General features: G+C 48.3%; 1 protein-coding gene across 1 annotated transcript in view; it reads right to left on the bottom strand.

Annotated features, from left to right (window-relative positions):
* COL16A1 (collagen type XVI alpha 1 chain) overlaps positions 1–17,087 on the bottom strand; it is an 871,927-nt gene that overhangs the window by 216,971 nt on the left and 637,869 nt on the right. Inside the window, exons 35-37 of the mRNA XM_085648479.1 lie at positions 5,551–5,586; positions 4,536–4,589; positions 3,827–3,904 (exon numbers count right to left, since the gene is read on the bottom strand). Coding sequence (XP_085504605.1) covers positions 3,827–3,904; positions 4,536–4,589; positions 5,551–5,586 — 168 coding nt within the window. The remainder of the gene's footprint in view (positions 1–3,826; positions 3,905–4,535; positions 4,590–5,550; positions 5,587–17,087) is intronic.

The following is a 17,087-nucleotide window of genomic DNA, read 5'->3' as shown; positions in this document are numbered from 1 at the left end:
CTCGCACCTCCACCCAAGGGGAAACATTTCTCCAACTGGGAAGCACACCAGCTTCCGGTGTCACAGTCTGTTGCCTCCGGGGGGGGATAGTGATCCCAGAAGGTGCTGCTGGTTGTCAAGTCAATAAACTTTATTCGGTTGTGCGAATTGACAACCATAAAAGCATTTACACTACATTTAAAAAGAACACATTAATACATAAAGATAAAATACAGTTGTAAGATAAGCAGATGAAGACAAATATACAACAAGCATTCAGAGTATTTTGTGGAGTCCATTATAAAAAAGAGGTAATAGCAATTCATATATTATTTTTATCCTTCCATACTATTTCTAAATTTTACTGCCAATTTTAAAAAACTACATAGATACAAGGTATATTCACAACTTAATAGCTGTAGGAAGTGCAGTGCAGGACGATATTGTATAAAATTTAGTTTTTTCAGACAGGGTTTTAAGTATAGATTCCTCGGTACAGTATAAAAGGGACAAAAGAAAAAAAAGTGTGCCAGGTCTTGCGGAGACATATCGTCGCAGCCGCAAGCCGGCAACACTTGTCCACGATGAGATCCCCTAGGTACAGCCAGCAGAAAATGAAACAGATTAAACCTGAACCTGATCAGTAAGAAACGGTCATAACTGGACAGTTGCCAGGATAAATAGGGTTCCATGAGCAAGGTGCTTTTTACTAATACATGATTACGAACACTTTCTTTTTTTAGCTCACGTGATTCCCTATCTTGGATTCTAAGATCAATAAAAGCTTTCTTGACCGTTATAACATCCTGTTTAGTGATCGATTCAGGGGATAAAAAGAGTTCAGGGCGACCTAGATCAACAAAGCACTTAAAAAGATACTTTAACCAGGGAACCTTCATCCTGTTGTCCCATGTGAGTGACTCTCTTAAAATAAGCTGGGTTAGTGGAATGTTATCATTTAACCAACAATTCATCCAGCATAACATGGGATTAACAGCAATCTTGTCACTTACGAAGGAAACCCCCAGTTCCTCGTGCACGGAGAAGTTGGCCGTGCCCCTGGGAACCCTTAATACTAATTTCAAGAAGATATTTTCAACAGTCTGTAAGGGATCCGGAGGAACATAACCCCAAATTTCACTTCCATAGCACGCTGTGGAGACACTTTTTGCTTGGTAAAGTTGGAGCAAGGCGGCAACTGGACTGTTGCCCACTTTCTTAGAAAGGTCCATTATTGCCGCGTTTACCCTAGTGACTTCTCCCTTCTTTTTTTCAATCACGGGTCCCCAATTTAATTGACTGTCAAAGAGGACCCCGAGATAGGAAAATGTATGTGTAGTAGGAATACGTACACCATTTACATTTAGGCAGTTTACTTTTTTATTTCCCTGTCCGACCTTCATTATGTATGATTTAGAGTTATTAATGCTTAACTCTCTTGAGGTCATGAAAGAATGGAAGGAGTCTAGTAAAATTTGTAGTCCGTTTGCTGTTCTTGACAGGAGAACTGCGTCATCCGCATATAAAAGGACTGGCAGCCCCCTACGGCCTATGTACGGATAATCCGTATTGGTGCTTAAAAGATGCTCTTCCAGATCATTTATGTATAAGTTAAAAAGGAATGGGGCCAGGATGCAGCCTTGTCGGACACCACGATGCACCCCAAAGTCTTTGGTCACATTCAGGTCTTGGGTGAATCTGACATTTGCATTGGTGTCCGAGTGCATATCATCTAACAAATCAACTAAGTTTGGATCCACACCCATTTTTAGCATGGCGTCCCAGAGCTTCCCCCGGCTCACACAATCGAAAGCCGAGGAAAGATCCATGAACGCCATATGGATCGTTCCTCTTCGAGCCTTAGTATACTTCGCGATGATGAGGTATAAGTTTAAACATTGTGAAATCGTAGAATGACCAGGCCTGAATCCATACTGGATTGAAGATATTATATTATTTTCTTCTGACCATCTGATCAATCTGTTCAATATTACTCCTCCCACAACTTTAACCACGGAGTTTATTAAAGATATTGGTCGATAGCAGGCAGGGCTACTGCGGGATCCATGTTTGCAACTAGAAACCTGTGCTAGCTTGCACTCAGTAGCGTGTGGAGTATGAGGAGTGTTGGGGGACGTTTACCTAGTCTGCGGGACCGGAGCTGTAAGCCTAAACTGTATCCAAACTCCAGATCGGGAGGACAAAAGTCCCTGACATCGTGACCTCCATCCGAAACCGCTGGCTCCCTCTTCCCAGACCCACGCCACAAGGGACTCTGTTGTGGAGAATATCATGACTTGACCCAAGGGGTCACTTTGTGCCTTGTGGACACCCACGGCTGGCTGCCTGGAGCAACTATAGCTCGCACCTCCACCCAAGGGGAAACATTTCTCCAACTGGGAAGCACACCAGCTTCCGGTGTCACAGTCTGTTGCCTCCGGGGGGGGATAGTGATCCCAGAAGGTGCTGCTGGTTGCCTGAAGGCCTAATCTGGATGGACAAAACCCAGTAACAGTTTTCTTCCGCTTTAGGTGTCCAGATAATCTAATCAAAGTGCTGCCAGCAGGGGCAACGCGAATTGTTGGCTGGTGCCTTTTGAGTGTGTGAGCGGATGGGTCACAAGGCGTAGTTGAAACCTGTGATTTCTTGACCATTGCAACTGTATGGAGTATGATATATTGGGAATGTTGTGCTTTATGAATACCTATAAATAGTGCTTATATGTTCATGCCATTCTGCTGCTCATGAGAGATCTCTACAATTGCATATAACTGTAAAAATATATCCAATGTGTATGTTGTGTTGATTTCAATGTGTGAGTAATACAAAGACCAGTGTTTTATATATAAGGTGTTACTTTTTTTGTAGTGTCCACAATGTGTTGTGAGGCTGATGATGTGCCAATACTTTACACTTTAACCCTGAGGATAGGTTTGCCTGCTCTGTGCTAAGATACCCAAGGGTGAGCACAGGTTATCGGGCAAGTGCATTATACTCATCCTATCTAACATCGGTCACATCCCTCGTGATGTTGCATGTTTGCGTAGTGAAAGTTCCCAGTAGAGCAGCAAGCGGGAGGAGCAGACACAGGTATAATCCCAGTAGTACTCCCCTTAACACTATAACACTTGTCTATACCCTCTCAGAACCCCTAAAGGAACGACTACGGACCATCCCAACTAACCAGGCCCTCTGTACCCAATGTACTCTCCCCAGTGGTGTGCTTGGCTCAACTGGCTCTGGTCATAAACAGAGCTCAATGAGCTGAGTGCCCACTGCAGAGGTATGTGGCTTTATATACAATCCAGTGCCTTGAACCTAGGCAGGGCCAGTCCACTCTATTATCCTTCTGGTACAATAAGTACAATTGACTTGAGCAACAACAGCATCTGCTATATGTGGTAAGAGACAATTTAATTTGATGTGAGCACTGGGCAAATGGGCAATGTTTACAGAAAGGCCCAGTCCATTGAGCTGAGTCACATTTATGTCACATTTATCTGTAGTTAATCCATTTCTAAAGCTCTCAGTATTGGCCAATTGGTCGAATTGGAAAGTGGAGATAAGAGCCCAGGGTTTCCGATGTCCACAGCCTGCAACCTGTGGGATGCTTCCCAGATTGCATTGCTGCACATGCAATGCATGGCAGGGGTTGCTAGTTGAAATGCCCCTAACTATCTGTAAGCTTATACCTGGGTGTAATATTTTCTTGTCCTGTAGTGTTATGTATAACATTCAGTCAATGTCCATACTTTACTGTGATAATATATTAATTAATAAACATTCAAACATTATCAATCAATCACATTCTTAACCTCCCAAATGCACGAGAAAACAACAAACTTACTGGGTTCCCGGGGATGCTGGGGCCTCGAGGCCCAGGTGGCCCTGGGGGACCTTGAAGACCTCTCTGCCCATTGGTGCCCTAGAAACAGAGCACATGAGAGAGAGATAGAGAGACAGAAAGGGAGAGAGGGAGAGGAACAAAAGGTAAGGAGAGAGTTAATCCGTAGCAACTGTAGGTCAACCGCTGGCTTTGTCCCTTTGTGGCTGCGTGCCCTACACAGGTCAGCTCCTTTAAACCATCTTGCCAAATAAGGTGTTCTTAAAAAATAACAAACATTGACTGCTGAGGCTCACATTACGAGACAGGTGGGTGATGGAAGAATGCTGAATTACTCCAATCTCCAAGCAGTGCACAAAATTAGCGCATCATGTGGGTTTTTCGCACACAGTAATATATATTAACACATGTGAAGAAAGCATGCAGGAATATCACATATTAACGCATGTGAAAAAGGCATATTCAGTAATGAGCCATGATATGGCATATAAGAAAATAGCTTTTCCTTACACAGGATGACATAACATTAGTGCTTGCTGGTTTCCCATACATGTTGACTTTTCAACAGAAAATCGTATTTCCCCCTTAATCTAGGGATTTGGGAAGAGCTAGGAATCCTTGCTACCACCTAGAAGTGCCATAAATATATCACATTCACATGAACATATCACCGACTCACCAAGGAAGGGTACAAAGTGCCACACACGCTCACCTTTTCTCCTTTCCCTCCCATGGATCCTGGAGGACCACTTGGTCCAGGGGGTCCCTTCAGAGGGAAAGAACATGGTAAGTAGGAGCATTTCCTGGGCATAGATGTCATTGTATCTACATTCAGCACAACCCTCCATGATAGTCCCTGGACATTTTAGCACACTTCTTAGTCCTTCACCACTGCATGGTTAAGCATGTGTTTTCCACCTTACTATTTCCTAATCTCCTTCATTTTCTCTTGTCCTTGCTGATCTGTGGAACAGCCAGGTCTTTGAGGGTCTGGGGTGCATCGCAATGTCAGAGATTGTAGTTATTTTGTCTGGCTAGAGACTCCTGCCCTCCTTCCATTCACTTACCCAGACTCTGACTAACATATTCCTTGCACCAACCTCTCTGATGTCACTTCCATCACATCGTTATCTCAGACTCCACTTCTCTCACACCTTAAAACTCGACCATTCTTCTCGCCTAGTACTGTAATCCTAATCCCTCCACTCAATACTGTATTCTCCCATAACTCATTCCAACCCTTTTCCCTTTCCTCTTGTGCTCTTTCGAGTATTCACCACTCTCGCTCCAGATGCACTCAGACCACAGCCCACAGATCTAGCATCTATCCGTATTGGGCTTTCTTGTGCCTGGCTCGAAAGCTCATGCCTGTCAGGTCCAGAGAGTCATGCTCCACCCCCTGTTCAATCCCCTGGCGCTGCTGTTTCTTCTTTCTACATTTCTGGCGCCCTTTTATTTTGAGAGACCCAACTCTGCTGCTTAAAGCTTCGGCTGGTGGAGCTATGAAACTATAAAAACATTGCCTGAGCTTCTTGTAAACCCGACTTTTCAGATGAGGCTTCAGACTGGAAATACAGTCTGTGCCTAGACTCCCAAACCCCAATAGACAGCAGCAGATCCATACAACCAAATACAGCTCTACTCTTTCTGCACTGATTAAAGTTTTCCACCATTCACTCCTCCCCCCAATGTTTCTCTCCCTCCCCACGGTAGCTTGAAACACTTACTGGACTTCCAACCAAACCGCGTGCACCGCTTTCACCCTGAAAAACAAAAAGAAACCGAAGAAAGTGAAAACAGAGAACCTGTATTTTCAATCAGTGATGCAACTCTGTTATCAACCTTACGGTAGAAGCGATTACCTGAGTCTTCACTCTCTGCTACACGCCACCCAGCAAAAGGCTCTCTGCTTCAGGGACTACGCCTGCCAGTGTTCTTCGCGCAGGAGCAGGCATATATTGTCAACGCGGCCCTGTGGCATGGGACGCGCGTGGGGACGTGCCCAGGCAAAGCCCCGGCCTTTCCACACCCGTCGGAGGCTGAGCTGGGCCCCCCCTCTAACACCTGTACCGTCTAAAAAGATACTGTTTGATTTTCTATCTTTCCTTGTTGTTTGCTCCTATAATATGGGAAAGCGCAAAGGCCCTGTGGAGGTGATGAAGGTTATGTAGCAACGCTGGATGCATTTTTATCTCTAGCAGCCAGCGTTCTCACCCATGAAATTGAGCTTACTCAAAGGCGCCTGTCAATGGAGTCGCTTCTCTTTCCACCAAGGTCAGCTTCGGGGGCAATTTTGGAAGACTCTTTACATGCCTCCCTCCTCGTATGGTAGATCCCGACGATCATACTTCTGGGCAACAGGACTCGTTGCCTATGTCTGGCCCAGCACCTGTTATATCCGAAGAGGACTCAGAGTCCTTTCCCCAAACTTCTACGGCGCCAACGGACCTTCAAAATGTCCCCACCGCAAAGCACGTAGGGCAGGTACAGCCAGCATTATCAAACAGACTAAACCCGCTCGCGCCACAAAGTCAAGGGTTACACAACCTAAGGCCCCCATATTGACCTGTGGAACACCTGAAATGACTCAAATGGCAGACACTCTGACTCTCCAATCTTCTTTTAATGAGGATTTATGGGGGGCGTGGCTAGCAGCCGAAGATGGCGGACGTCTAGTTGACGAGCTCCGGACCGGGGACTTCAAAATCCTGTAATTTGGCACGTTTTCCGGTGCTGGGGTAGTGTCCGACTCCCGGGCGCTGCCTCTGGAGGCTGGGGAGCTGATCCGGTGTTCTCGCGGCTGCTGTGCGGATCACCGCCGCCGGCTGAGACGCTGGCGCTGGCACTGCGCCGGTCCGGGCCTGGTGGAGTGGAGGTGGGCAGCAGCCGTGGCACTGAGGTGAAGGGGAGACCTGCGGACGTAGAGTGGCGTGCGGCATTGATCCGCACTGGACGCCCCGGTCTGCTGCCTGGTTGGTGGTGGCTGGAGATTGGACCTGAGCGCCCTGGGTGACGACGGCGCTGTGTCCGCCTGCCAAGCATCGGCTATTACTTATGAATGCTCCCCTGAAGGACGGCGGGGGTGTCCGGTAGGCCTGCGCCCGCACTGGGGCCACCGCTGGTGGAGACGAAGCGCTCGGCCTGCCCGGCCCTCCCCGACAGAGGAGCCCACGAGCGCGCTGAGTATCCTGTCAGCGAGCAGGGCTACGACGACGCTGTAGAAGTGCTGACCCTGGGGTCTCTTCATGCCACGGCTCGTGGGGGATGGCCCGGAAGCCCTGGGTGAGCCCGGGATCATTGTGAACTATTGCTATTGAACTGCTGTGACTGGGTGGCCGTGAGGGCTTCCCCCGGGCCCCGCTGATCGCCCGCAGGTGGATGTGACTGCTGGTAGGCCCCTGGGGATGCTGAAGGAGTCTGAGACGAGCCATTTGTCGAGTGGCGACTGACAGCGGTGGAGGCTGCCGTGGAGGCCCCGGAACCAGTGAGTAGACGCCCACTAGGAAGACTTGGCTGACCTGAGTATTTATGCAGTGCCGCAGCGGGGGATACCGCGTAGAGACGGCGCCAGCGGCGCCAGGCCCCGAACCAGCGGCTCTCATCGCGCCACATATCGGTGGCGGGCCGGCGGGCTGACGGCCTGATATCGGGGACTGATAGCAGTGGAGGTTGTAGGTGGGAGGCGCCGGGAGCCCCGCCTGCGGGAGAACAGTGTCGGTGATGCCACAGTGAGGCTCCCTGAGACCGGTACGACTTTTGGGGCCTGGATAGCCTAACAGTCTGCTGTGTGGCTCTTTCCTTACCTCTCCCTACGTACCAGCACACTGAATCTACGTGCTGGCCTGTCCGCCAGGGGGGACTGGTGCCTGGTCCGGGGACGGCTGTGGAGGTGCGCTTTGGGGCCTAGTGCATTGCTCTTCCCTCTGCCGACCGTGGGGCATAACTCCTGGGACGGGAAGCCTCGTGACTACGCCCGGACATTCCAGTTCGTTGCCTCCTTCCGCCTGAGCGACAAAATGGGCAGGTTCAGGCCCAGGGCGCCTGTGCGACCGTCTAGTGTGAGCACTGTGTCACATCCCCCGAGCCGCGCTGACGACCGCCCGGACCGATCATCAAGTGGGGGGTCGCCTGCTGCGCCCCCGGATAAACTAGATATGATCCTCAAAGAGATCAGGGACACTCGGTCGGCGCTGGAAGGCCAACTAGGAGCGATCTCTGTCGACCTAAATCTCCTGAAAGATGACCATCGGGGGGGGGAGGGAATGGGGGGGGTTGTCTCCCGCCATGATGTCAGTCCCAAGGTCATATGTCTGTATATCCTGGAATATGAGGGTCATGGGCTCCATTCAGAAACGCCACAGAGTAGTAGCCCAGTTGCACCGCCGCAAGGCTCAAATAGTATATTTTCAAGAAACTCACCTGATACATACCGAATCCCTGAAATTGCCAAACCGCTGGAGGGGTCAATTCTATGCCACTTCATACTCCGCCTTTTCTAGAGGGGCTGCAATATGGCTCCGCGCAGGAGTCCCCTTTTCCTTGTTAGAAAGCCGGGTTGACGATCAGGGTAGGTATGTGTTGTTGCGGGGTCTATTGGATGGCTCGCCTGTAGTGTTGGGCTCTTTGTACGCCCCTAATGTGGATCATGTACAATTCCTTTCCCGGGTTTCCGTGGCCTTATCTGGTGACTGGGGTGATTGTCCATGGTTGCTTGGTGGAGATTTGAATGCTGTCTTTGATGTTGAACTGGATCGATCCCACCCTCCCTTGGCTGGTACTGCTGCGCGGACCCGAGCCACGGCCTTGGGTCAGTGGGCGCAGGGCTGGAATCTACTAGATCTTTGGAGGTCACAACACCCGGCGGATAGGGAATACTCCTTTTTATTCTTACCCTCATCAATTGCACACATGCCTGGACTACTTCTTGGGCTCGCCGACATTGTCCTCTGCGGTTTCCCATTGCACCTACCTGGGCAAACCCTATCTGATCACAACCCTATCGAATTATGCCTTGAATGGGGCCGTTCCCCAGCGCCGATACCGACTTGGAGGATGCAGCCCCTTCAGTTAGAGGACCAGGTTTTCTGGGACACCATACTAAAGGCGATCAATACATACTTTACTGTCAACGAAGACACCGCCTCAACACGTTCCATACATGGGGGAGGTGGCGGATCTTTTTCTTCACTTCGGGGAGATCTCCGGATTGCACCTTAATACTTCTAAGTCTGTAGCCTATTCCTTTAGTGGCGCGCTCGCGGCTCCGGAGCTCCGCTTTAGGCCCTTGACCTTCAGGGTAGCGCCAGTCACCTTTAGATACTTGGGGATTAATATCTTTCGTTCCGTGCCGGTTGTCATTGCAGGCAATCTGGTGCACACAATCTCTTCCATACGTTCCCAAATTACATTTTGGAACACTTTGCCTCTTACCATAGCGAGGCGGGTAACAATATCCAAGATGGTGATGCTGCCTCGCCTGCTTTACCACTTTGTTAACATCCCAGTGGTATACCCCGCATGGATCTTTCGAGAGTTGGATGCACTGCTGATCTCGTTGATCTGGGGTTCGGGGAGACATAGGGTGGCGCTAGCTAATCTGCAGCTCCCGAGTGACGCTGGTGGGATGGGCGCACCAGACTTTATGCCGTACTGTATTGCGGGCCAGCTGCAGTGGCTGGCCTACTGGCTGGCCGGGAAAAACCTGTTTGAAATCGGCTATACCCCGACACAACTGACACGTGGTGCCCTGCAATCGTTGTTGTGCCCTGGTACCCCTAGGCCATTGGACCCCCCGGCCCTGCTGAAGATAGCGCTCCATTACTGGACAAGGGTATGTAAGTATGCTAAAATCCAACATCCATATTCTCCCAACATGCCGCTGTGTGGCCTCCCAACAAGGCAGGGAATCCTGAGTGCCAGACAAATACGGCCTTGGTCACAACAGGGGGTGGAAACAATAGGCACCTTTTTTCAAGAAGGTAACCTGATGCCCCACGGAGACTTTGTGAGGGTCAACGGGGTGCCTGACACCCAGTTTCTGCTCCATGTGGCGATCTCCCTATATATAAGGACACAGTGGCAGGCGACACCTGTAGAACCTCCAACATTCCACCTTCTGCTCTCTTCACATAATGGGCCATGGACGTTTTCTGGTTCGCTGGCTTTACCGAGGCCTCCGGGAGCACACACAGATCTCCGTGGCCCCCCTCAGACTGTGGTGGGAAGCAGATTTGTCCCGGGCATTTAGTGACAGAGAGTGGACCTATATAGTGGAATACCCTAAGAAAGTGTCCCGCAACTGTAGATTGAAGACTATTCAATTGTTTGTCCTCCACAGGGCGTACCTTACTCCCCATACACTAAGCAAGATGTACGACACGGTGGTGGCGACCTGTCCTCGTTGCCCGGCACCGGATGCTGACCTGTTGCATATGCTGTGGCTCTGCCCAGCACTGCGGGGATACTGGGGTAGGATAACACACGTCTTAAGCACGATTACCGAACGCCCCTCCTGGGATGCAGCAGAGGCTTGCTTATTGGGTCTTTCACCGCTCCCCCTTAAAGCGAAATTGATGCGTCGCTTTGCCAACCTGGCATTAATGCTAGCAAAGCGCCTGATAACACAGCGCTGGAAGTCTCGTGCCCCGCCGCGTGTAGTGGCCTGGGGACAGGAGGTGTTGCGATGGTCAGTGGCAGAGCGAGAGGCGCTATATCGTGAAGAAAGTCGGGGGTTGCGCAAGCGTCCTATATCCCTAGAGTGGGCACATCTGACTGAATTGTTTAAGAGTGAGGTGGAGGAGGGGGAGGGGGCTGCGGGAGCCATTCCCCAGAGTCCCCCGGAACAAGCCGTGGTGCATGTCAGCGGATGTGATTTGTGATAGCGGATTGGGAGAATTTGTCCCCTGGTTCTGAGTGCTGTAATATTCCGAATGATTAAGGCCACTTCTGGGTGGGAAGTGATTGAGGGCCCCCCCCATACCCCAATGGCTTTTCCTTCTCCACCTGTGTTAACCCCCCTTCCTCCCAGGGGTATGCTTTACGGCCTTCAGACCAACATTTCTTTAGTTTTTTGTGGCATATTTGGGTACGGAGGGTGGGTTCAGGGTGGGACTGGGAGTTGTGGGACTGTTGAGCGGGCACCGCTTCCCTTGAGTACAGTATCTTGCAGGAGGGGAATGTAATACATAACAATGTATTTGGCTGATGACCTTCCTAGCTGTCTTGTGTCGTTTTTGGAGTGTATCGATAACTATGCTACATTCTGTACAGATTGCAAAAGATATCTGATTTGTCTTCTTTGCCTCACATGCAATTAACGCAATTACTGCAGGTTGTAATGCAATGCTCCTCCTCATGTAAAATCTCAATAAAGTTTGTTTAAAAAAAATAAAAAATAAATAATGAGGATTTATGGGAAGAAACAAGTAAAGGGATGATGATACTCTTGGACCAAATTATAGCCAAGCTAACCCAGATCGAACAGCGGCTGGCTAGCCTAACTACATCCAACATATCCCTCCACTCTTTGATCGAATCCTCCAGAGCTCATCCTTGTCACATACCTGCAGTTGCATCTCCAATCCCCCCTAGTATGGCTAGATCTATTTCATCTGTACCACCACGGCCCACCACACCTACCACGGACACTCGGGCAAACGGACTGTCATCTATATCAAGCGGTCATGTAAATGTGCAGAGGGAGGCTCAAAACCATCAAGCCACAGCACGGGGAGCAATACGCCCAACAGAGGAGATCTCAAGGACATCTCAACGAGCTCTTGATATAAGTGGCAATCACCCCCACCCCCCCTTGACGAAGACTATATAGAGGCTCACACCCCAATAGTACTTCATCTTTCTCCGGAGGCTTCTCACCTGGTACTGGTTCTTGCAAACGTTCCACCCCTTCGGGAAAATCAGCTGGAATCAACATCACAAATGATAGACAAATGCCTCCATTGGCTTTCGTACAACTTAAGGAACTCGGAAATGAGTAACCATTACCTGGCAAACAAAATCATCATGGCCAGGAGACTGTGGTGGGCGGGTAGTTCCCCAACGTCAATTAGGGGGGATTGCATGGTCATAAATTTCAACAGCATTCAGGTGGCTCATCTTGTGCGAGCAAACCTCGGCAGGCCCCGGTCTGGGAGTACTCAAATCACACCCTTACCACTACACCACTTTTACAAACAGGTTATAAATCCAGGGCCAGGGAATAGGAGTGGGCAAAGCCTAGGCCGTCCCCCCATTAGATATATGGATGGCCCCATTGTTTCCCAGGGGGTAAGGTTATATAACAGATTTGCTCCTCTTTCCGACTTAGAATCCTGTGACTGACCATTATTGCTCCCTGGTAAACCAGCCACGGCAGCTGGTCTACCAAACGGAACACAGGCAATACCTTTGATCGCCACCATCCAGTGTAGTAAGAACAATATTAAGATAATTTTAGCATCTTGGAATGTGGCAGGAATTGCCTCTAAAGTGGATAATGAACAGTGGTTAAATTTGTGGCACTCCATGGAGATTATTAGTTTCCAAGAGACATGGGCAAAGGAGCCGGTATTCTTCCCTGGTTTCCGCACTTTTCATACTCCTGCAGCGCCCTCTTCATCAGGCAGAGCAAAGTGGGGACAATTAACCTTGCTCTCCAATACTATTACAGTCCAAATGAATCAGGCAGGCCCCCCAAGTACCCACTTCTAGATCTTTTTCCTTGAATTCAAAAACGAGGGACTGTGGATCTTAGTAAATTTTTATAATAACGAATTTGGGCGAAACATGAATAAAGTAGCCGAAGACCTAATTAGGGAGCAAGGAAAAATTACTCAAACCAAGAAAATAGGTATACCACATATCGTCTGGGTGGGGGATTTTAACACTCACCTATGCAAACCTTCTGACTCTAAAGTGTGTGGTTTAATGGATCCCCAGGATAATCCCCTTACCCATTTCTCGCATAACGAGTATGTGGACACCCTTAATAATTTGCTGTACCAAAGTAATTTGGGTATAATGAACATCATCAAACATAACCAGATAGGGACAACTTTTAGGCGGGGATCCCAGGCATCCACAATTGATTTTATCTTAATTTCTTCCATATTAAGTAGTAAAGTGGCTCATTTAGGAAATTCATTTACATCGTTCAGAGACCACGCCATCCTCCTCTGCTCCTTAGATCTCCCTTGTCAGGCAAAAGACCATCAACAGGTAGTAAATAACTTATTGTTATCAAGCAAAAATGGATATCAGCTAAAATGGGCTCAGGTAGAGAAGCTGAATCTGGGCAAAAAAATAATAGTGCAAGGAAGGGAAGACATCACACTCTGTCTGGTTGAGGGTACCATGTCACCACACTTAGTCACCCATTTTGTAGCACTCCTCACGAAATAGCAAGCATTTGCTTAGCCAATAGGTCTCGCTTTTGGGACCTTATAAGTATTTAGTTATGCAGCACAATATCCTTGGTGCAACAACATTAACTGTTGCATGTTTAAACACTTATAAGGCCCCAAAGGCGAGACCTATTGGCCCTACCTCACTGTAAACATAAACAGCTGGTAAAAAGATATTTTAAGCAGAATGGTTCATGTCGTTAATGTGGCTATAAGTCGGAAAGTATAGAACATACCTGTATCTGCCCTAACTTATTAAGTCTACGCAAATAACATCTCAGAAGATTTTTCAACGAGGCAAGTACACAATCTACTAAAGAAAGCCATCAATCACTGTTTTTATAACCAACTCCCATCTTTTATTGGTGCTTTAATGAAATTCGCAGACCTCTCTTAAGTAGCCTGGGTTCTTAAGTTACCTGACGTATTTCGCTCAAAATATTTTATGTGCTTCTTGTTTTTAACGATCAGTTGCTTATAAATTGTATCAAAAGTGATGAGTTTAGGTGCATTTGTATCCCTTATTTTAGAAATTAAGATTTATTGTAATCTGATTTGATAAATGCAATAAACTCATCTGCCTACCAATGAGAAGGGGGGCTTGAGAAAGATGGAGGGGGAGACAAGAAATGGAAGGCCTGAGAAATAAATGAGAGAAATAAAGGGGCGAGGCTGATGTAAACCTTATGGAAGTTAGTTCCCCTATGTAATGAAATACTGGTAATGAAAGGAGGGGGTGTACAGGAGGACAAAGTCTGTTTTGCAAGACGGTGTTAATACCCAGGTGACAACATTAAAGTGTTTTGAGCAGCCACTTCCAAAAATAGCCGGGCAGTATTCTTAGTCCCTGGCACCCGGAAGAGGCGCCCGACAATTTCATGGCAACAGAGCTGAATGAAGCGAAAGGCCGAGCCGGGAGTCAGGCACCGAAATAGCCGCAGAGACGATATTAATACGGACTGCACACACGTCTGCAAAAACTGCTTGATGCCGTCTGGGGCCAGAGGGCGAGGAGCATCCACAATCGGAAAGGAAGGGGGTAGGGGGGAATCGGAGAGGAGAAAGATGGCTGGAGGAGATTTTCGTCCCAGTAAAGGTCGTCATATGGTACACAACAGCACCTGGGGTTCCGTGTGCGCATAGACACGCCTGTGCGCTTCACTACAGCACAGGCCAGAACAAGGCACCTTCTGAAAGACAAACAAACTCCAGAATCCAGGGCACTGTAATGTGCAGAGGAAGCCCTCAAGCGACGCACTAAGAAGGAATATTCGGTTTTAAATTCAGAACAGCAGTGCCATATGCTGAAAAAGAAGCCTTTGGGGCGCCTACCTTTTGACTCACTGTGGCATTAACGAGAGTCGCTTCTCTAAATGCCCACCGATAACACCTATGCCTTTGAGGCGATCAGGGCCTTTCGCACACTCGCTGTGCACGTGTGACATACAGAAAGATCTACACAGATTACAGGATGCCAACTTGAGATAGACCGCCAGGAAGCGTCATACAGGCAGGTAATGCAAGAAGGAACAAAACAAGCATTAGCTGCGCGGCCATGAAAGTGACACGGCCGCGCGGCCGTGAAAGTGAAAGCGATCGTGGTGCGTGCAGGAGCGCTGCAAGTTAAAACAAGCATTTGCCGCGCGCCCGTGAAAGTAACGTGGCCGGGCGCCCGTGAAAGCGAAAGTTATTGCAGGGACGCGCTCTGCGGTGGGGGAGGGGCAGAGCGAGCCATGGGGGAGGAAAGCTTGAGGCCAGGAAAAGCCTCTGGGAGCACTTTGAAAACGCACTAACTAAATGTCTTGCAGTGCAGCGCATCCGCTAACTCAGGCGAGACCTAAAAATGGCACTTACTCGCACCAAGTCGCTGAATTGGAACCAAAAAAGAGGTTAGTTTGTCCACGAATGTGTGACAGCTAGGGCATCGCTTAAAAAGGCTCTTAAAGCTCAATGTAGAGATCCTGTAGAGCTTAAATTGCTGCATAGTAATTACAAACAGGCCAGGGAAAAAAGAAAGAAGAAGATATGGGAAGTGGCCTGGAGCAACCTGCGCCCTTAGGCAGCAGCGGGGACTTTTGGAAAGTTATAAATGCCCCTTACTTTAAGGACCCTAAGGATCCTTCATTGGCATCTCACGTGGACGAGGATGACTGGGTGACTTATTTTGAAAGCATCTTTGGCCTCAAAAATATTCCTCCTCTAGCTCTGGCTGTTCCTGCCGAAAGGCCAGAGGGCTTTCGGTCATTTTCTCTATCAGATGTTAGAAGAGGGTTGGAGTCTTGCCCATCAAGGAAAGCCCAGGCCCTGATGGGATCCCAATTGATCTTTTCCAGAAGAACTATGATTTGTAGGTCTCCTTATTAACTAATCTGTTCAACAAAATAGCAGTTGAGGGTCCACCACCATCTTGGAACCAGAGTGTAATTGTCCCCATATATAAGAAGGGGGATAGGGGCTCCCCCAAGAACTACCGCCCAATTTCCCTTCCGGACACCACGGCAAAGCTTGTGGGCCAGCTTCTATTAGACAGATTGGAGAACTGGGCTAAACTGATTCAAGCACAATATGGGTTCCAGAGGGGAAAGGGGACGGTGGACCAATGTTTAAATTTGTCACTCTGCATTGACAAGTACACAAAAGTGAAAGGGGGAAACATCTATATGGCGTTTATGGACCTCTCAGCGGCTTTCGATTGTGTTTCTCACCTAAAGCTGTGGCTTATGCTGGAAGAGATGGGGTTCGACCCACGATAATCTGCTTCATCCGTCAGCTTTACGCCAATGCTTCTTCTTCCGTTCGGTATGGTTCAAATGGGGAACATACCCGCTTATTTAAAATCAAAAGGGGAGTAAGACAGGGCTGTGTCCTCGCCCGTTTCTTTTTTCCATCTACACTAACGGTGTAGAGGCCGCCCTGACCCGAGCCCCCCTGGACGTCCCTATCTTTGACAACAAGCCAGTACTGATATTGGCGTATGCAGATGACGCGGTCCTGATTGCCAGGACAGGGGTAGCCCTACAGTCTCTCATAACATCATATGCCACATTTATGGCTTCAGTAGATCTTAGAGTAAATGAGGCAAAAATATTTATTGTCATAGCAGGTGCCAGAAGAGGAGAAAAACACCCCCAATTCCAGATGGCCTCAAAGAAATTCGAAGTGGTAGACTCTTTCTCATATCTGGGAGTCCTAATTGACCAGAACTACTCCTGGAAAAACCTGGTTGTGGGAAGAGACTCTGCTATGGAAAGGAGCCTGCAGGATATCAAGGGCTTTACAAGGAAATTGGGAGACAGTCCTTTGGACATGATTAAAAACATCGATTGTACCAAAACAAAGGCAATGGTGACATATGGGGCGGGAGTGTGGGGGGTGGTTAATGCTAACCCTCTCCAGAGAATCGAAGATATTTTTTAAAAATCAGCTATCCTTACCCCAATCACAATCTAATCACACTCTACATATGGAATTGGGGTTACCCCACTTGTTTGACTACATCAGATTGGCCCAAATCCTGCTTTGGCTTTTGATCTGGCGTAGGTCCACGGTTGATTTAACACAACGTATAATTGCTAGCTGTATGAAATTAGACCACAGTAACAGGATTAGATGGCTCTGCTATGTAGAGGCCAAATTGATCGCAATAGGTCAGGGTATTTTATTCAGTGACCCTGCACTGTGTATGATGGTTTCGAAGAGGAAAATCATCGAGCTATATCTTCAAAGGGCCGACTTTCCTAGGAGGGAAAAAACCCACAAACAAAGGGCTGTAACTGTTTACAATCTCATCCCTGCAAGAGTATGTGATGGCTTTTCATGTATTAATATAGCTCATCACAGATGTATCTTACTACGCTTTCGCC

This window comes from Triturus cristatus, chromosome 3_2 (assembly GCF_964204655.1).
Source record: "Triturus cristatus chromosome 3_2, aTriCri1.1, whole genome shotgun sequence".
Taxonomy (NCBI): domain Eukaryota; kingdom Metazoa; phylum Chordata; class Amphibia; order Caudata; family Salamandridae; genus Triturus; species Triturus cristatus.
This window is presented reverse-complemented; position numbering and strand designations above follow the sequence as displayed.